Source organism: Protomyctophum parallelum, assembly GCF_964188405.1.
Source record: "Protomyctophum parallelum genome assembly, chromosome: 1".
In the NCBI taxonomy this organism is placed as follows: domain Eukaryota; kingdom Metazoa; phylum Chordata; class Actinopteri; order Myctophiformes; family Myctophidae; genus Protomyctophum; species Protomyctophum parallelum.
In genome coordinates, this window is record NC_139697.1 from 72,512,090 (window position 1) to 72,532,668 (window position 20,579).

The 20,579-nt window shown below is 44.1% G+C and overlaps 2 protein-coding genes across 4 annotated transcripts in view; one reads left to right on the plus strand and one right to left on the minus strand.

Moving 5' to 3' along the window:
• The window catches only part of ubtd2 (ubiquitin domain containing 2), a 393,205-nt gene extending 373,671 nt beyond the window's left edge, over nucleotides 1-19,534 (minus strand). The window contains exon 1 of the mRNA XM_083787720.1: nucleotides 19,520-19,534. The gene's annotated coding sequence lies outside the window, so the exon portion shown is untranslated. The remainder of the gene's footprint in view (nucleotides 1-19,519) is intronic.
• The window catches only part of arhgef12b (Rho guanine nucleotide exchange factor (GEF) 12b), a 66,114-nt gene that overhangs the window by 17,074 nt on the left and 28,461 nt on the right, over nucleotides 1-20,579 (plus strand). The window contains exons 2-14 of one of the 3 annotated variants that reach the window (XM_083787637.1): nucleotides 5,971-6,065; nucleotides 6,249-6,347; nucleotides 6,598-6,647; nucleotides 7,170-7,227; nucleotides 9,309-9,502; nucleotides 13,321-13,392; nucleotides 13,627-13,719; nucleotides 14,714-14,824; nucleotides 17,082-17,204; nucleotides 18,225-18,323; nucleotides 18,943-19,053; nucleotides 19,660-19,758; nucleotides 20,239-20,281. In XM_083787637.1, coding sequence (XP_083643763.1) covers nucleotides 5,971-6,065; nucleotides 6,249-6,347; nucleotides 6,598-6,647; nucleotides 7,170-7,227; nucleotides 9,309-9,502; nucleotides 13,321-13,392; nucleotides 13,627-13,719; nucleotides 14,714-14,824; nucleotides 17,082-17,204; nucleotides 18,225-18,323; nucleotides 18,943-19,053; nucleotides 19,660-19,758; nucleotides 20,239-20,281 — 1,247 coding nt within the window. The remainder of the gene's footprint in view (nucleotides 1-5,970; nucleotides 6,066-6,248; nucleotides 6,348-6,597; nucleotides 6,648-7,169; nucleotides 7,228-9,308; nucleotides 9,503-13,320; nucleotides 13,393-13,626; nucleotides 13,720-14,713; nucleotides 14,825-17,081; nucleotides 17,205-18,224; nucleotides 18,324-18,942; nucleotides 19,054-19,659; nucleotides 19,759-20,238; nucleotides 20,282-20,579) is intronic. The other 2 variants (XM_083787638.1, XM_083787639.1) reach the window with 2 other exon arrangements.

The window sequence follows — 20,579 nt, forward strand, 5'->3', positions numbered from 1 at the left end:
GCATGGAGGGCCCTGAATGGCATGACCAGTGTTTGGAACTCCAATCTCCCCCGACAAATCAAACTCAGCTTCTTCTACGCAACAGTGGAGTCTGTTCTCCACTGTAGCGTCCCAGTAGCGTCTTTTGCCACGACGACTCTCAATCGTCTGGTAGTGAGCGAGGATAAGGAGACAGGCCTGTTGCTGTGTCATGGTCGCTTTCAGGCTGTGAATGGAGGAAGAGATGGGGTTCCATTGATTCCCTATACGGAGAACACGTCGGTTATCTTCTGGGCGAGGAGGCTCATCGTGCGAATCACGAGGGGATCGCTGGGACACTCCTTCGAATGAGGAAGAGAGCCTGGGTGGTGCAGGGGTCGAGAGTCGAGAGCAAAGTATGTGACTCGTGCCTGCCCTGACGTAAGAGGAGGGCTAAGTTGGGCTCTCAAGTGATGGGCGATCTCCCTACGGAACGAACAACACCAGCGGCTCCTTTCGAGTTCACGACGCTGGATTTGTTCGGCCCCTACATGATCAGAGATCTGGTGAAGAGACGGACAAAGAAGAAGGTCTGGGGTGTCGTTTTCACGCGCTATTCACGCAGACCTGGTGTATCACTGCTGTCCAGCCATGTTCCTACTCAACTGAATGTCGACTGCCAGTGCAGCCAATGCATCTGGTCCTTCTAATGACAGCAGTCAAATGACAACATAATCCTGTAACACCAGATTGTCTATTTTGTGTTATGTTCTATAAATTACATCTTTACTTAAACTTGCTGTTTCACATATTTTTCTAACCGTACTAGATTCATAAGCTTTTTTTTATAACCTGCTATTGTCCCTAATAAACCTTGATTTGACTTGACTTGAGCATCAACAGGGTTTGACAGCAGCAGGGGTTCAACAGCAGCTAATTTATTATTGTGGATAAGTCAAACAGGGAATAGGCCATCTTTGATTGGTTTAGTTAGATAGTTACAGACTATTATTTTTCTTAACACAAGTTCTCAAACATTTTCAAATAATACAGGACAATACAGAAACATAACAGAAGAAAAAAAGTCTCCACCAGAGCAGGTCAGGTTGTGGCCTCCTGGTGGCACTATAACAGGCCATTGAGGAATATTTGGGTCAGAGGTTCGTTGTTGGCATCCAGGGAGTGTGTGTGCAAAGTTTGGCATGGATCAGGCCAAAGAGGCAGTTTAGTGACCAGGATTACTGCATGTTTTTTGTGAGGGTACCTACCCTAGGGGACATGGGGAGAACATGCACACTCCACACAGAAAGGCCCTTTCGCCAACCACGCCTCGGGTATATGGGCACTGATGATACAGAGGAGAGGACACGCCGCCAGCGCCCACAGCGTCCCCAGCGGGAATCGAACCCAGGACCTTCTAGTTGTGAGGCGACAGCACTACCGACTGCACCGTGCCCCGCTTTGAAATCTTTTGTAATTGTGGGCTCGCCACAGCGAGCACACACTAGTTACTCTCAGTTTATATTTGTGGGCTCGCCACAGCGAGCACACAATAGTTCTTGTCAGTTTATATTTGTGGGCTCGCCACAGCGAGCACACAATAGTTATTGCCAGTCTATATTTATTCCGCTTCTTCTTTATTCCGCCGTTTTTTTTGGCACCTAACTACTTCCGCATACTTTATAATAGAAATTTTGTTCAAACTTCAAACTGTTCAGCTCTTTGCAGTTATTATTGCTTCAATTAGAATTTTTACAAAGTTTTATACTTTTTATACTTTTTAACTTTTTAACTTTTTTTTACATTCTTTATAGTGAGAGTCGATGGAAGAAAGGTCCCATTTTTCACAGTTAACTTTTTTGAGCTCTTATTACTCCGTCATACTTTCACTTTGAAACTTCATTCAAACTTTATAATGTTCATCTATCTTTGAACTTTCATTGGTGAAAAAGTTGTTCTGAAAAAGTTTATACTTTTTAAAATATTTAACTTTATTTATAGTTTTTTCCTCCCATTGACAATGTATGGGATTTATCTCTAAATCAACCTCACTTTTGCAGCCTCATTACTCTGGCATACTTTGTCGTAGAAACGTGATTTAAACTTTAGAAAGCTCACACGACTCTGGACGTTTTCGTGGTTCAAACCGTATTCGAATAAGTTAAAACGTTTTTTCCGAAATCGCAGTTCAATCGCAGGCCGTTTCGCCTAATTAGTGCCAACTTAGAGTGCGGGGCTTCTTTGATCAGAGTGTGGGAACTGAATTTTTTTCCTTGAAAATTTACCAAACAAATTGTCGTCCCGGCCAAAATATTAATTTTACACGCATGTTCTTTGGTCATTTTGTAGCCACACAATGTGACCACCAAAGCACAGAGACATACAGAATGTGAACTACGGCCTTTTAAGTGACACAAATACAGTCAAGCTGCTCATTGACCTCCATTGTATAATTCTTACGAGGAAATTATCGCGATGACAATTCTTAACTCGCTCTTATAACCACATTTTCGTACCAACACCACAATCGCACATGGTGTACCTCAATATCTCAGGCCACTCACAGCGAAAAAATTATTTGCATTCGACTTTTACTTTTTGCGATAGAGCAATTTGTTCGTGCATAGTTTCCCCCCATTCAGGACCATTGTAAAATAGCAGACCTTCAAGTTCATAGCGCGCCACTCCCAGTCATAGTGCTGGCAGTCTTTTACACTTCCACAGCTGAGACATATAAGGGCTTAATTACAGGGCTGAAATTAAAGTTACAAGATCTCAATGAGTTGCTCTGCGATACCTTGTGGGCTTGTAGGTCTGCTATTTGTGCAATTGGATGGCCTTTACACAGCTCTCGCAAGAGCACGCACGCACGCACGCACGCACACACGTTTATAAAAAAAATACTTTCATAAAAAAAAAAAAAAATTTAAATTAAAAAAAAAATAATAATTAAAAAAAAAAAAAAAAAGGAAAAAAGGAAAAAAAAAAAAAAAAGGGAAAAAATGAAGAAAAAAAAGAAAAAAATTGAAAAAAAAAAAAAAAATTAAAAACATTTAAAAATTAAAAACTTTAACTTTTTTTTTTAAACTTAAAAAGAAAAAACTTTTAATAAAGAACTTAATATTATTATTTTTTTACATTTAAAGAAAAATCTTAGACCATTATCAATAATCATTGTGTTTATGCTTTTAAAAAGATAGGCCTATATGCTATTTGAACCTTCTTTTTACATGTAAAAGTATGCTATTTCTGTTAAGCTCATGAATGCTTTTATTGTCTCCACCAGCCGAAGGCATGGGGAGAGTATGTTTTGCACTCCGTCCGTCCGTCCGTGTGTCCGTCCGTCCGTGTGTCCGTCCGTGACCAGCTAATCTCAGCCACCGTTAACCCGGTCGATGCCAAATTTTGCACACACACTCCCTGGATGCCAACCATGAACCTCTGCCCCAAACTTTCCAGAACGGCCTGTTATAGCGCCACCAGGAGGCCGCTTTGTGCAAAACAAGTTTTTGCACAGTACACCTACAGATTTTGTCCAAACATCACGCAAATTGGTACACAGTCTCTCTAGAGCCATTCAACCAAACCGGTCTTTCAGATTTCTCAGACTCCATCCTGATTGGTTAAGATTGGCTTCCAAAATTCACAGGAGTGCTCAGTTTCAAACAAAATGCTGCAAATCATGAACACATCGCGTGATTTCCGTGAAATTGTGCACCCACATTCCCACTAGGCCGAGGACGAAATGCCACATGAACAATTTCAACTCAGCCTCAAGATGGCGCTATAACTGGCCCAAAAGTGTTTTTACCTCTAACTGCACGGATCTGTGGATCCTGGTGGAGACCTGTGCCCAGTAGGGCACTTTTTCTAGTATGTATACTCCATTGGATTGACTCTTTTTTTTCTTTTTCTTTTTTACCTTTTCTTAATTCATCAAGAATACATTGTAAAGCATTATTCATACATTACAAATCATTAGTAGACAGTAATACTTTACTTACTTTATTCTGCCACTTTTTGGGCATCGTACTACTTCCACATACTTTATTCCGCTTTATGCAGTTATTTATGCTTATTCTTTTTACCAATTTTTATACATTCTTTTTTAAACTTTTCCTTCAGCTTTAATACATTTTCTACTGTACATTATATACATTGCGTCTTTTGGCGAGCCCACGCAGTTTCTGCAGGGAACTGCTTTCTAGTTTAACTTAAACGCCCAATGCATTCTCTATGACAATAGCACAAACTTTGGCATGCTACTAGTCCTACATACTTAAACCTACCAACCCCATTCTAGCCTATGTAGGTTCATCTTACGGTGGACATGTTTGCCTGAAAAGGAATCTTTGAAATGTGTGAATGAATGAACCATTGTAAGCGCTTTGAGTAGGCACGTAGTGCATAGAAAAGCGCCATAAAAATGCAATTCATTATTATGATGCAATGACATCACAACTGTGTAACTGTTCTTTAAAAACAATTGTCTGATATTACACTAAACATCAGTTAGTGTCTTTGTACCAAGGAAACCGGCCTTCCTTCATCCTAACAAGGTCATCCCTAAATTAATAGTTGGCAGCTGTGTGAAATGTTTCACTGGACAATACATCTTCCGGTGGAAGAGCATGGGCAACACAAGGCTGCTGTGGTGGTTGGACACAAGATCTACTGCTTTAGAGGAGAGAGTTACCCGAGGAAAAGATATGACATTGAAGTACACGTGTTCAACACAGAGTCTTTATGCTGGAGGGTGTTGCCCCCAGTCACACCTGGAACAGGAACCCCATCCACTCTCTCCTTTGATGGGGACTTCACAGCTGTGCTGATAGAATATACCGCCTACCTCTGGGGAGATTTTCCTGACAATGTGCTTCATGCATTTGATGTCGACGCCCACAAATGGTTCAAACTACAGGTTTCTGGGACTGTTCCAGAGGGGAGGTATAACCATTCAGCCTGTGTCTTGGGGAAGGTCATGTATATTCATGGAGGAAGCTGTAGTACGTGGACTAATGACATCTACAAGTTGGACACCACCACAATGGTCTGGGCTTTAATTAACATCAGAGGCACGGACGGAGGACGGTCTACTAGACCACCTCCTACAGAACATATCTCTACCACCATCATCGGGACAAAGATGTTTGTATTTGGCCATTTTGGGGGCTTGTGCACTAAACCCTCAAGGCATAGAAATTACTACAATGCCATCAGAGTGTTTGACACCGAGACTAACCTCTGGCTGAACACACCTTCTCCACAGCTTCGTCCAAAAGAACGGTACGGTCATTCAGCCTTTACCTACAATGGAGAGCTGTACATATTTGGTGGCCTAACTTACCAGCAGGAAAGCAATGAACTGTGGAAATTCAGTCCAGAGACCTTCTCCTGGGAGAAGGTTGAGACCAAGGGGGACTGCCCGTTTCCGATGAATATGGAGTGCTACTGCTGTTGCATGGTGGGAGATCGTATCATCCTCTTAGGACACGGAAGCGACAGGAGCAATCACCTGTATGTCTTAGACCTCAGTCCTAGCCTCAAGACATTATGCAAACTAGCAGTTATTCAGTATGGTCTGGAGCAGTCAGAACTCCCACGCGACATCAGATGGGAACTGGCAGCTATGACTACCGACAGCAACTGAAAACATAGTCCACTAAGCCCACTAAAACAAATAAAACCCTCACAAAAACATGCAGTAATCCTGGTCTCTAAAACTACCTCCCCCTGGCCAGCCGGGGCGCCTGATGGAGGGGAAAGGAACTGTTCGGAATAACGTGTCCCTTCCACGCGCTACGTCCGGCCGGGGAAATTCCCCCCTGTCAGGTGAACAGAAGCAGCTTGGACTCCTCATGCATAGGAGGCATGAGGGAGGTCAGTCCGCTGCCCCCCCCCAGGTTGGCAGAGGAAGTGTAGCACCCAGGACACTGTGGGTGTTATATAAAGTTATAGTTAGTTATATAAAATCTAATTAGTGACTGTTCTAAATGTTTTTTTTCCCCACAGGACTCCTAATATTCTCAACAAGGACCATCCCCCAGACAAGAAACCTAAAAGTGATAAATCTCCTGTCTCCCTCAAACATGAGTTTGACCCAACAGGTAAGACGCATTGCAAACCAGTCACACAGAAAATTGTGAATCCCGTAGGCCTACACAGTTTTCTCTATGCCCTACATACTGGCAATACAAACAAACCGTGTGTGTGTGTGTGTGTGTGTGTGTGTGTGTGTGTGTGTGTGTGTGTGTGTGTGTGTGTGCGTGCGTGTGCGTGCGCGGCTACAGGTTTGGTCCAGCGCTGTGTGATCATCCAGAGAGATGAGAATGGCTTTGGGCTGACAGTGAGTGGAGACAACCCTGTATTTGTACAGCTGGTCAGAGAAGGTAAGAGTCTGGCTGCACATGAACACACACACACACACACACACACACACACACACACACACACACACACACACACACACACTAATACGAATGTATACTGAAACAAAGCTATATCGTTTACAAAGTGCTGTACAGTAAAATAAAGCATGTCCAAAACCAAAGATGACCGATTGGCTACTGCCAAGGTAATACACACAACACATCGCAACAGCGGTTTCGCGTTCCAATTTCTTTGTCTTTTGTCCTGCAGATGGCGCTGCGATGCGAGCTGGTGTCCAGACAGGCGATAGAATCATTAAGGTGAGAAACATTTGTTTTCTGAGAATGAACAAAAACTAAAAACTCCCAGGGAGTAACAAGTGTAATGAGTGTAAAGTATTACCTTTTCATGACTCACATTGAGAACGTAATTCAACACATTTCAACATACATTTAAAACGCACTGGTTAGACATCAGTCTAATGTCGATAACACATCTATTTAAACATCATAGCATAACAAACATAACAGTGTATCGGCATAATTACAGGTGTTACATGGGAAACACCGGTTTTATTGTATAAATATATATTGTACGTATAATGTATAAAAAGGTATACAGTAGTAATTATGCCACAGACGAAAAACTGTCCAAGTCCACACTATTGATCTATAATGTATAAATGATAAGGGTTCAGGACAACGAGGCCTTTTCGTGGAGGGGTCAGAATGAAATTTGGACTGTTTTTCATCTGTGGTACTCTAATGTAGGAATTATATTTGGACTTTTAGTTATGTTGAAGGGCTTCAGGGCTCAACTCTCGTGATGTTCTTCTTCGACAGGTTAACGGGACCTTGGTAACACATTCCAACCATATAGAAGTTGTGAAGTTGATCAAATGTAAGTACCTGGTTTCCATTACGCTTGACATTTAATACTGTGTACTTAATATTAGTTGTAATGGCATCAGCTTGAGTAGAGCTTTCATTTGAGCCTAAAGTTCTATGACAATGTTGAAAAAGTGACTTTTCAGAGCTGATAAGAAATGCAAACAGGTTAAATCATTAAATTAACATCAATTAAGGATTCCTCAGACCAAGAAGTCACAGAAAACAAGTTCTACACATCACTTGAGGCCAAACCATTGAAATGAAAAGTAAATTTTCGTCATAGCTGGTTGGATTTGGATTTGGGGCTCTAAGAAACTTTCCCCGTCCGTTTAAAAATTACACCCCGGCCAAATTAGTTTAATAACCCTCCTATATGACAAATCCATTGAGAAACGGACCTTTGCTCTCCGTGGTCACGGAACTGCCATAAACGACCCAACTCTTAACTCTTATTTAAGACCTGAGGACGATTCTACAAAATAAACCAGTAATTCTTTCAAGATTTCCAAATGCATTCTAAACCAATAAATCTTTCAAGATTTCCAAAAGTAGCAGATGTGTATGCTTGCAGAGCTTTGAACTTGTATATCTGCAATTTTTTTGAACAGACAACGCTAAAATCTAAAATGACACAGATGCTTTCCCAATTTCAATGCATTAAAGACCTGTTGGTTTGACTTGGATGTCAATATTGTATGTGTGAGCATCAGCAAACCACATGGTGACAAGGTTTGCAATGAGACTATGGTTCATTACTTTTCAATTTCACTCCAGGCATTTTCATTGTTTGTTCTGGTTGCTGCCTTGGTTGCATTCCGCGGAGCCTGCCTGACTGTACAGTTCTTGCCTTAACCCTCCTACTTGTCCAAAAGATTAGGTATTTTATAATTGGCAAAGAATATGAAGATATTCTACTGTGTATTTGCTTAGTGGTGTAAACAAATGCATTTGATTACACCACTAACAGTGTATACACAACAACAATGCACACTCAAGTACAAAAGTAGTCTAGACTACAAGTGCATTAATTGGTGGTACAATAGAGTGTACACTACACAAGGAGTTTATTATAATACAAAGCTGCAGGAGTTCCCAGGGAGGGGCCCTGCAGCAACATAGAGTCATGAAACAATGTTGTAAAGTAAAACACATTAGTTTTTGCATTGCCAGCTTCAAAACCTACCAATAAACTTTCAAAATTCTGAAACAATACCGTTTAGTTGGGTGAGTCTTCAGCCTCCAGTAATCAGTGAGTCACTGCTGTCTCTGCTCTCTGGGTGAAAAAGACCCCCAGACCCACCGAACAATGGCTCACCCATGCTGGGTTTTAACAAGGAGCAGTCATTAGCTGAAGCGAAGTGGCTTTTCTTTTTTTGGGGGGGGGGTTTCCAGGAAACTGAACGGAAGTTCATACGGGTTGGGTTGAAACATTCACTGTTGTTGTCTTTAGACATAAGGTACAATAAAAGTGAAGGCAAAATAAAAAAGGTATCAAAGGCTGATATTAAGCAAGTTGGAACAGGTGTTGTCCAAAGTTGAAAATGCAAACATTTAATCAAACAACTAGTTGATAGTTATTAGGGAAGCTGCGCCCGGCAGCCGGCGAAAACTAGAGTTCTCAACAGGCCCGAAAATTAGGGCCCGGCCCTACCTGGGCCCTCATCAAACCCTGCATGTACACTCAAGACACTGCCCCCGCTGCCACCCCTAGATCTCCATATATGGAGCTGACCTGTTTTGACATAACAGATATGCTGATCTGACCTCATCAAACCCTGTACACTGAAGACACGCTCCTTATATGGCCAGTACAGAATTCATTCCATATGTTGATGTGACCCCCCATGCCAAAGCGCCAGCACTCGCCCAGCAGTCTGCCGTCACCCAGGCGGATGTGTGCACGCGACCTCGCCCTTTAGGGCGTCTTACTGGTATTATATGATCTGCTATTGATTATTCTTATGCTCGAATATATCAATTTATTCGATTAACTGTCGCCCATGTGTCAACAAAGGCGTCAATGGTCAGATTTGACAGTCATCTCTCAAACGTGTGAGCCGCTCATCCGTGGCTCTCCCTTTGCCTCTGCAGCGGGCTCCTATGTAGCCCTGACAGTACTGGGGAGGCCCCCCGGACTCCCCCACATCCCCCTGGAGGAGGAGGGGGCACACAGGGAGCAGCAGGAGGAAGAGCAGCAGCAGGGAGAGGCCTGTCTCTCCCCCTCTCCATCCTCACCCCTGCTGCCAGACAGAGAGGACCACAGCACCTCCCCACTGCCTCCCACGGTACGTGGGTGTGTGTGTGTGTGTGTGTGTGTGTGTGTGTGTGTGTGTGTGTGTGTGTGTGTGTGTGTGTGTGTGTGTGCATGTGTGCGCATGTGTTGTAAATCAGTGGTTCCCAATACCTTTTCATGACAAGGACCCCCAAATTGACACTAATTATCCCGCGGACGCCCATTTGAAAAGATATGCCAATAATGCCAGGGACCCCCATAAGAGAAGATTTTTATGGCTCTAGCATTGATTCTCAACCAATTTAATTTCAAGGACCCCCCCCATTTAATGGCATTTCTATCTCTGGGACCCCAATTTATATTGAAAAAACAATGTCAATTTAACTCTGAGGGTGTACAAATGGAACCAAATGACACTTTTGTACACAATTTACAATTTAGGCATTTAGCAGACGCTCTTAATCCAGAGTGATTTACATTAAGCAAGAACAAAAAAGCATGGGAATACATCACATAAAAACATTTATCATGAAACATGAGTAAGCTAAGAAAGTAACAGTGGAATATCTATATAATGAAACTATACATATAAACTATACATATATACTACTATGCTGTACATATGTACTATGACGTGCTATGACTACATACAATGCAATTATAGTGCTGTCTACATAACAATGCAATTATAGTGCTGTCTACATAACATGCTATAAGTCTGTATCAAATGCTATCTAAGTCTACAGAAATGCTATCTAAGGGGGTGGGGTAAGTGCTATGGGCCATGATGGAGTCTGAAAAGGTGGGTTTTCAGACTACGGCGGAAGATTGGGAGTGATGCTGCAGTTCTGACTGCAATGGGAAGTGCATTCCACAGTTTTGGAGCCAGAAGGGAGAAGAGTCTGGGACGTGTGGAGCGTTGTCCCGGCGTTTTTAGTGAGGGTACTTCCAGCTTCCCTGCGTTGGCTGATCTGAGTGCGCGGGAGGGTTTGTAGGGTTCGAACATACTTGCAAGATATGGGGGAGCCATACCCTTGGTTGCATTGAATGCCAGCATCAGAGTTTTGTATTCTGTGCGGGCAGCAACTGTGAGCCAGTGGAGGGAGCGGAGCAGGGGGGAGACATGTGAGAATTTTGGCTGGTTGAAGACCAAGCGAGCTGCGGCATTTTGGATCAGATGGAGAAGCTTAAGTGCACATGCTGGTAGGCCAGTAAGGAGGGAGTTACAATAGTCGAGTTTTGACAAGACTGTTGTCTGGATTAGGAGCTGGGCTGATTCCTGGGTGAGGAACGGTCTAATTCGTCGTATGTTATAGACTAGAGTGTGAACCTACAGGATCGAGTGACAGCTGTGATGTGAGTTTTGAACGAGAGCTGACTGTCCAGGACAACACCAAGATTCCTGGCTGTTGGGACAGACGTTACCAGGGCGTTGTCTACGGAAATAGTTAGCTCCCGCATAGGGCAGGACTTAGCTGGGAAGAAGAGAAGCTCAGTCTTGTCTGGGTTCAGTTTGAGGTGGTTGGAGGACATCCACTGTGAGATGTCAGCCAGGCATGCGGTGATGCGCTCTTCCACCTGAGTGGCAGAGGGGGGGAGGGATAGAAACAGTTGTGTGTCATCGGCGTAGCAGTGATAGGATATATTGTGAGCAGAGATGATAGTGCCAAGGGATTTAGTGTACAGTGAGAAAAGGCACACTATTTGTACCCCATTTGTACACACTCAGATTTACAGACCCATAAGGCAGGGGTTCTCAACGTTTTTGGCTGGGGACCCCCGGACATGTGATGCGCCATCCTGTGAGAGGGTTATCTAATAGTCCAATAAACAGGCTGTACACTTAAAATCATGGATTCACAAGATCTGGCATTTATTGATTGCCCACAATTATCCCAAATTGAATGGTCATGTGATATACATATGAACAGCAAAGACATATATGAAAGCAAATACGACCTGTTACATCACAAATTCAGATTCGATCATATCAGTCCGCAGATCGGTGGGGCCCCGCGAAGTGCAGGCCAGAGGGTTAGTCTGTCCTGGAGAATTCTGACGTGTCACTCTTTTTACCAGCCACTATATAGAAATCCGTCTTGTCACTGAGTGACCTTGCTTGGGCACAGCTCGGCTGCACACTCTTAAAAGTAATGGTAACTGCTTAAAGGGTCTACTTTCCCCCATCACATGCTTTGGCCATGTCTTGGAGGGTCACGGCCTGAAAAGGTTGAGAACCACTGCTTTAGATTAGACGGCCTCAGGCTGTGACAGCAAGGGGGCTGCTGTGCTCAATGTACATGTAGGAGTCAGCTGGGCACGTGGGTGTGTTCAACCTCACGCTTCAAGCTCTATCCTGTTCTTTCGTTTGTGCCAACTGCGGTGGACATTTTAAATAAGAAAATGTTTAAATTGTTCACCTAACACCCACTGTTCATGATCACTGTTGCTGTGTTTATGTGATTTTTTATAGTATTTTAATGCATCTGTGTATTTAATGTAATGTTTTATTGTTGTAACTGACCGCTGGTGTGCCAAAGACAAATTTCCATTTTTTGTCTCCACCAGGCCGAAGGCATGGGGGAGAGTATGTTTTGCACTCCGTCCGTCCGTCCGTGTGTGTGTGTGTCCGTCCGTGTGTCCGTCCGTGTGTCCGTCCGTGTGTCCGTGAGCAGCTAATCTCCGGCACCGTTAACCCGGTCCATGCCAAATTTTGCACACACACTCCCTGGATGCCAACGATGAACCTCTGCCCCAAACTTTCCAGAACGGCCTGTTATAGCGCCACCAGGAGGCCGCTTTGTGCAAAACAAGTTTTTGCACAGTACACCTACAGATTTTGTCCAAACATCACGCAAATTGGTACACAGTCTCTCTAGAGCCATTCAACGAAACCGGTCTTTCAGATTTCTCAGACTCCATCCTGATTGGTTAAGATTGGCTTCCAAAGTTCACAGGAGTGCTCAGTTTCAAACAAAATGCTGCAAATCATGAACACATCGCGTGATTTCCGTGAAATTGTGCACGCACATTCCCACTAGGCCGAGGACGAAATGCCACATGAACAATTTCAACTCAGCCTCAAGGTGGCGCTATAACTGGCCGAAAAGTGTTTTTACCTCTAACTACACAGATCTGTGGATAACTTTGTATGCCAACTCCCTAGAGGCCAAGGAAAAACCTTTGCCTGGAATTTTTCACATCTGCTCTTTATAGCGCCACCAGGAGGCCGACATATGTAAAACACATTTTCTATTATTACTCCTTCAGATTTTATCCAAATTTCACGCAAATCGGTACACATGATCTCCATAGTCATGTGATCAAGACAGGTTTGTTTGATTTCTCATATTCCATCCTGATTGGCCACGATTGGCTCCTACAGTTTTCAGGAGTAGCCCGCTTTGTACAAATCGCCACAACTCCTCAACGCAGCGTCCGATTGCGATGAAACTGTGCACGCATATTCCCACTAGGCTGAGGAAGAATCCTGGTGGAGACCTGTGCCCAGAAGGGCACTTTTTCTAGTATGTAAATGTAATGGACAATAAAAGTTTTCCTTATCCTTATCCTTATCCTTCCCTGACATTTATACTGGGCTTCCTTTAAGCAGAAATGCACACAATATGAATGTTTGTGATCTCAGTTTAATTTAGCAAACGGGGCATACCAGCGCGTGTGCTTGAAACGAGTCATCTGCTCGGTTCCTCATCTGCTCTGTGTTTAGTCTCTGTAGGAGTTTGTGGGATTTCGGGTTATCAGCACCATCACTTCCTTAAAGAATAAAGAAGAACGTGGCTTTATCCCACGGCCAAATAGTCACGGCGCTCATAGAATACAGCTCTGAATAACATTTCTCTCCACCTTCAGGAGGATAACGGAGCTCTACAATGCCAGAGTGCTGATTGCCTGCACAAGACTAAGGAGCAAGGGGACTCACAGGTGTGTGTGTGTGTGTGTGTGTGTGTGTGTGTGTGTGTGTGTGTGTGCGTGTGCGCGTGTGCGTGCGTATTAGAGTGAGAGAGGGACAGACAGACAGACAGACAGACAGACAGACAGACAGAGAGACAGACAGACAGACAGAGAGACAGACAGAGAGACAGACAGAGGAATGTAATAATACTAAGTCACCATATGCCTGTGTGTGCATGCATGTGTGTTTGTGCATGCACTCAGGCTATGAAGGAGGATCACAGCAGAAACCCTCAGGCTAAACTACTGAAGGAGAACCAGGAAGCTGGCAGGCACCATCCACTGCTACAAGACCAGGTCATACACCTCTCATTAGCATACGCCTACATCGCCCTGTCTGTGACCTCTTCCTCCACTGAATCCCGGGATTTGGTCACGTACTGTTAAGATCTGGCTTAGGGGTGACCAGCGATATGGTCAGATTCTTACATTTTTGAGGGGCGCTGGCCCCTCCTATGACCCGGTTTGTGTGTCTGTGTGTGCCCCATAGTGATGATTTGATTGGCTGAGCATGGAATGTGATGTATGATCAGACATTAAACTAGGGTGCATTTTGCATCCCAAAACGCAGTTTATAGTTAAGGGTTAATAAAAGTTAGTTTAAGTTAATAAAACAATGACCTCTGCATCCACGGGATGCACTACTGTACTACTGTACCGTTTTTTATTCTAGTTTATTTTGCTAGCTTTAGTTATAATAATCATTTATTCTGTTTTCTACATGGATATAACCATATAACATGAAATGGGAATTAAATGCTGCAAAACGTCGTTGAAGTGGGACTCATAAAATGTCCCTGGGACTCATCTAAGAGACCATCCCTGCATCCCGGGACTCATTACATTGAAAACCATTTACATCACTGTACGATGATGTATGATGATAAGAGCGCCCCTCACTTCACATTGATTTTTTTCCTGAACATCGTATCAAAAATGTAGTTCCGCGACTCCCGGGTATCTGTAGTTCATGTATGCCTAAATTAATGAAGATTGTAAAAAAATATATATTCATGTCACCGCCTATGATTCTAATCATAGGCCTTGTTTTTAAAAATTCCCAGAGGATGAGCATCACCGCTATACTCGCATGTACATTTATATATAAAGTATGTGCAGTATATGCATAACCCATTTTAGGCGGGAACCCCTTTTTGATGCCACCGAGTGGCGCGCTACGAGCTTGTAGGTCTGCTATTTTTGAAAAATCGAAGAGCGACTGACATAGAAGACATTTTTAGAATCTGATCTCAGGTCGGAATGGGTTAACATGTGTACGTATGCGTTTCAGGACGGTGGCTCGCCTGGCTTGTGGTCCAGAGATGGCGATGTGGAGGAGGTGGACACTCCCCTGATTCCACGATGGGACGGTGGCAGCAACGGCCCCTGGTCCAACACCACTGTGAGTACAGTGGGGGGCAGAGTGGCATTCCCCTGGTCCAACACCACTGTGAGTACAGTGGGGGGCAGAGTGGCATTCCCCTGGTCCAACACCACTGTGAGTACAGTGGGGGGGGCAGAGTGGCATTCCCCTGGTCCAACACCACTGTGAGTACAGTGGGGGGGGCAGAGTGGCATTCCCCTGGTCCAACACCACTGTGAGTACAGTGGGGGGGGCAGAGTGGCATTCCCCTGGTCCAACACCACTGTGAGTACAGGGGGGGGCAGAGTGGCATTCCCCTGGTCCAACACCACTGTGAGTACAGTGGGGGGGCAGAGTGGCATTCCCCTGGTCCAACACCACTGTGAGTACAGTGGGGGGCAGAGTGGCATTCCCCTGGTCCAACACCACTGTGAGTACAGGGGGGGGCAGAGTGGCATTCCCCTGGTCCAACACCACTGTGAGTACAGGGGGGGGCAGAGTGGCATTCCCCTGGTCCAACACCACTGTGAGTACAGTGGGGGGCAGAGTGGCATTCCCCTGGTCCAACACCACTGTGAGTACAGGGGGGGGCAGAGTGGCATTCCCCTGGTCCAACACCACTGTGAGTACAGTGGGGGGGCAGAGTGGCATTCCCCTGGTCCAACACCACTGTGAGTACAGTGGGGGGCAGAGTGGCATTCCCCTGGTCCAACACCACTGTGAGTACAGTGGGGGGGCAGAGTGGCATTCCGACACACCGCCATTGCGTCGGGAACAACGTGGCTTCTTCCACGTGCGGTTGGGTTTGGGTCAGGGACAGGGTTAGTGATGCCACGTGTGGTTGGGTTTGGGTCAGGGACAGGGTTAGTGATGCCACGTGTGGTTGGGTTTGGGTCAGGGACAGGGTTAGTGATGCCACGTGTGGTTGGGTTTGGGTCAGGGACAGGGTTAGTGATGCCACGTGTGGTTGGGTTTGGCTCAGGGACAGGGTTAGTGATGCCACGTGTGGTTGGGTTTGGGTCAGGGACAGGGTTAGTGATGCCACGTGTGGTTGGGTTTGGCTCAGGGACAGGGTTAGTGATGCCACGTGTGGTTGGGTTTGGCTCAGGGACAGGGTTAGTGATGCCACGTGTGGTTGGGTTTGGGTCAGGGACAGGGTTAGTGATGCCACGTGTGGTTGGGTTTGGCTCAGGGACAGGGTTAGTGATGCCACGTGTGGTTGGGTTTGGCTCAGGGACAGGGTTAGTGATGCCACGTGTGGTTGGGTTTGGCTCAGGGACAGGGTTAGTGATGCCACGTGTGGTTGGGTTTGGCTCAGGGACAGGGTTAGTGATGCCACGTGTGGTTGGGTTTGGCTCAGGGACAGGGTTAGTGATGCCACGTGTGGTTGGGTTTGGCTCAGGGACAGGGTTAGTGATGCCACGTGTCGTGTGTAACTCTGAGAGTGTACAAATGGAAACTTAATTGACACTTGCATTGAGATTTTCATTTGGTCGCATATTGTACCCTATCACACCGCAAGTTTACAGGTGAAAAACAAGTGGGTGAAATTAATGAAGTGCGTGCTCAAATAGAAAGAAAATAAATACAGTTACTTGAGCAAGTAGTAGCAGCTATCAAACATTTAAGTAATGTATACTGTGCGTAAGTGATAGTGTCTGTGCACCAGCTAAGAAGTGTAGTACAGTGTAGTAGATTGTTGTTCTTTCCCTCTATTTGTCATGTTGTCACTGTGGTGTTGCGTGTTTTCCATGTTGGCACATTAGATAAGACTACTTGAAGTTACTATAGACAACCCTATGGCCAAAATGGTCAAATGTTGTAAGAGCACTTTGGGAAGAGTACGACAACGTCAATAAATACGTACGTAACAAAGCACGTCAATGTGACACCAGTCGCTGTAACTCTGGGTCAAATTCCTGCCCCGCATGAATGGTCCTTTTGTTCTACAATGACTCACTCGACAGGACAAATAAATGTCACACCTCTACTTTCTTACTTGAGATATGAAAGTGAAGAATGACTCGCGTGTTGTTTTTGCGTGAAAACTATGACTGTGGGCGAGGAAAGTTTATTTATTTATTATGATGTACTGGTCCACAGTCTGGTGCTGCATTCAACACTTGGGAAAGTGCTTACACAGCTTTTTCTGTAATAACGGGTGTATTTTTACCACAGTCTCTAACGGAGATAAGGCTGTTGTTTAAGATCTCAGGGAATTTCCCTGTATTCAGCACTAGACTAAACAGACAATTTTGCCTGTGTGTGTGTGTGTGTGTGTCTGTGTGTGTGTCAGGGGCATGGAAGCCCCCTCCCACAGAGTATTTGCCAGAAAGAGATGCCCAGCCACGGCCCAAAATTCACCCCCTTAGATGGCCTCATCTGTCCCTCAGCAGACCCACAGGAAACAACTGACCTTGTAAGATCACACGCACGCACAGCACGCACACACACACACACACACACACACACACACACACACACACACACACACACACACACACACACACACACACACACACACACACACACACACACACACACACACACAAATCAATTTCAAGCCCCCTAAAAACATCCGACCAAAATTCTAAAGTAGGTCACTTAAATGAATGAATATATGAAGCAAGGCTATTCAGCTGGCCAAATTCGGCCCGCCAATGAAGTTTTCAAATTATTATTATTATTATTTCTATTACTTATTACTTTTTATTACTTTCTGACAATGTGGCCCCCAATGTGGCCCCCTGAACAATTTAGTTGAATATAGCCCTGATATGAAGTATAGCGTATGACGGAGATTGTGCTGTAGTGTAATGTAGTTTTCACAGATGTTCATTACTATTAGGGTATTGTAACTGACTGTGGTTCAGTTAGACACTTCAGCTCAGGATTAAACATGCATTGCAATGATATTGCATTCAGTTTGGCGGTGTGGCTCTGCTCATGTGATATTACAGATTACCTGCACAAGACTGACACAGAGTCTGACATCACAAACGCCAAGCAGAGCATAAGATACAGTTATTACATGAACATAACATTGGATCTTCAGTTCCATCAGTTAAGATACTACATATCATAGCACAATCCATATCCACAGTACAATCTCAGAATCAACCATTAACATAAGCACTATGCCACAGGGAGGAGACCGGGGAGGTGGAGGGAGTTTAACCCCTGGCGGCTGTACAACATCTATGACCGCTAACACGTGGAATGAAGAGTGAATAGTGTCATCTTTAATAAACCACCTGAGTATCACTGGGTGTGAGGGCGTGTGTGAGTTAGCTTGTAGCGAATGAGAATCAATGAAGTGAGGTTGAACGTGGAGAGACACACTGACTGTGGGCGGGGAGTGATCTAGCAATGTACACGTTCCTGCCTTCCGTGCCTACCTGAATCTGAACATCGCTATGTTGTATTTATTGTTGTTCAGGACTCCAACTCCCAGTGCATCGTGGGTAGCCCCTCCGCCCGCATCATCCCTCAGATCATTGGAGCAGAGGACGACTACTTTGATGCACAGCAAGAACAGGTACTGCAAAACACTATGGCAAATGATCAGGTTCTGATAAACACTGTGGCAAATGATCAGGTTCTGATAAACACTGTGGCAAATGATCAGGTTCTGATAAACACTGTGGCAAATGATCAGGTTCTGATAAACACTGTGGCAAATGATCAGGTTCTGATAAACACTGTGGCAAATGATCAGGTTCTGATAAACACTGTGGCAAATGATCAGGTTCTGATAAACACTGTGGCAAATGATCAGGTTCTGATAAACACTGTGGCAAATTATCAGGTTCTGATAAACACTGTGGCAAATGATCAGGTTCTGCTAAACACTGTGGCAAATGATCAGGCAAATGATCAATTTGGAACACCTTGGAATCTAAAAGAACTTTAGTGGTTTTGTTGATTTTAGCCCTGCTAGTGGAAAGGATGACTTTTAGCAGGGCTTTTAGACTCCCAGATATAGTATTTTTCTTTTAACTATTTACTTTATGTCTTGAAAATATTCATATAAAACGTTACATTAAATGTTTGTGTGAATGTCTGTTCATATTGTGTTGTGTCCACATACCTATTATTGTCCCTTCTCGTGTGTGTGTGTGTGTGTGTGTGTGTGTGTGTGTGTGCACGCGCGATAGATCAGTGGTCAGTGTAGCTGTTTTCAGAGTATAGAGTCCCTAAAATCCCGACCGGCTCACCTGGCAGCGTTCCTCCACCATGTGGTCTCACAGTTTGACCCTGCACCTCTGGTACGCACGCACGCACGCACGCACGCACGCACTCACTCACTCACTCACTCACTCACTCACTCACTCACTCACTCATTCACTCATTCACTAGTACGTATTAACTTATTACTTTTTCAATATATAACAAATACAATAATGTTACAATTCAATATTCAGTATTACAATAAGCCTTGCAGTGTTTGTCAGCCTGTAGAAATACTGGGTCACACAGTATTCTCACTTGGTTGTGGACAAATAACTTTAATAACTTGTGTGTACTAGAACAAATGAACATTGTTGATTTGCTTCTCTATAAGTTGGCCTTGTACGGTTCATTTGAATGGTATAAAGCAGGCAGGCTTACTTTAACCGGTAATATTACCCCACTCCATTTGCATATGGTTGCCATTCAAAATCATGCTTCTATGCCTCTATGGCAACCAGGCAACCTGGAAGATATAAGTACTTGATTGTATTGTGACTTTACCCCATCTCTTGTTTTTGTTTTTTTATGTGTACTCAAAAGCAGTTTCTGTTCTATTTTCAATCATAAATTAATTGTGTGCGTGTGTGTGTGCGTGCGTGACTGTGTGTGTACTGTGTGTGTGCGCGCCTGTCCTGGACTAGCTATGCTACCTCTATGCCGACCTGCACAAGCAGAGCACCTCTAAAGAGACCCGACGTCTCTTCATGGATTTCCATTCGGTTTTCCTGGATCGAGCGGCGGTTTGTCATTCTCCTTCTTTTAACTCCAGATGTGGATTTCTTGTCTCATAGCATTTACACGCCAAACAGCCGGAAGCAGCATGTTAGACGTAGCCACACATCATACTGTCGTTACACAGTAAATCCTAATCCTAATTTTACCACATGAACAAGAGTGATGAACATGTGGAGGATTTGGTGTGGAGGGGGAAAAAGGAGCAGTATAACCACAGTCAATGGCAATATAGGGTGAAGTGGTTATGTTTATATGGATACAGACATAGCCTCTGTGTTCAATGTGTGCGTCTTTGAAGTTTGAATACATTTTCTGAAATGTTATGGATCTGCCCAAACCAGAGCAATACCACAGGAAGTTGTGGGGATTGGGAGGTGTTTACTACATATAGTTCTTTAACAAAAAAAGAGACAATATGTCAATATGTGTATTTTTTGCTTAATTTGATTCCTAGTGTTTATAACTGTTGTCTTTGTCTTGTTCAGCATCTTAAAGTTCCTGTACCAGACTCCATAGCAGCTGAATTGGGTGAGCACGGAAAGGCACCATTATATTTCCTGTATCTTACAGCCGAGAAAATTTAGTATAATCTTGTTTAATTTCAGCCAATATTCCAGGGATCATTCCAGTGCAGTACAACTGTCTAATTTGAATTGTGTAGAATAGGATTGCAAATGTGTTTATTTTCATTTTTCTCTAGTGTAATTTGTTAATGTGCCCACATACAATGCATCTCCAGATTCTCCACATATTTCTCAGCTGGACGATAATAATGCATTAATGCCAATCTGTTTTTCATTGTATGTCTTTATCTCTTTCATCTCTC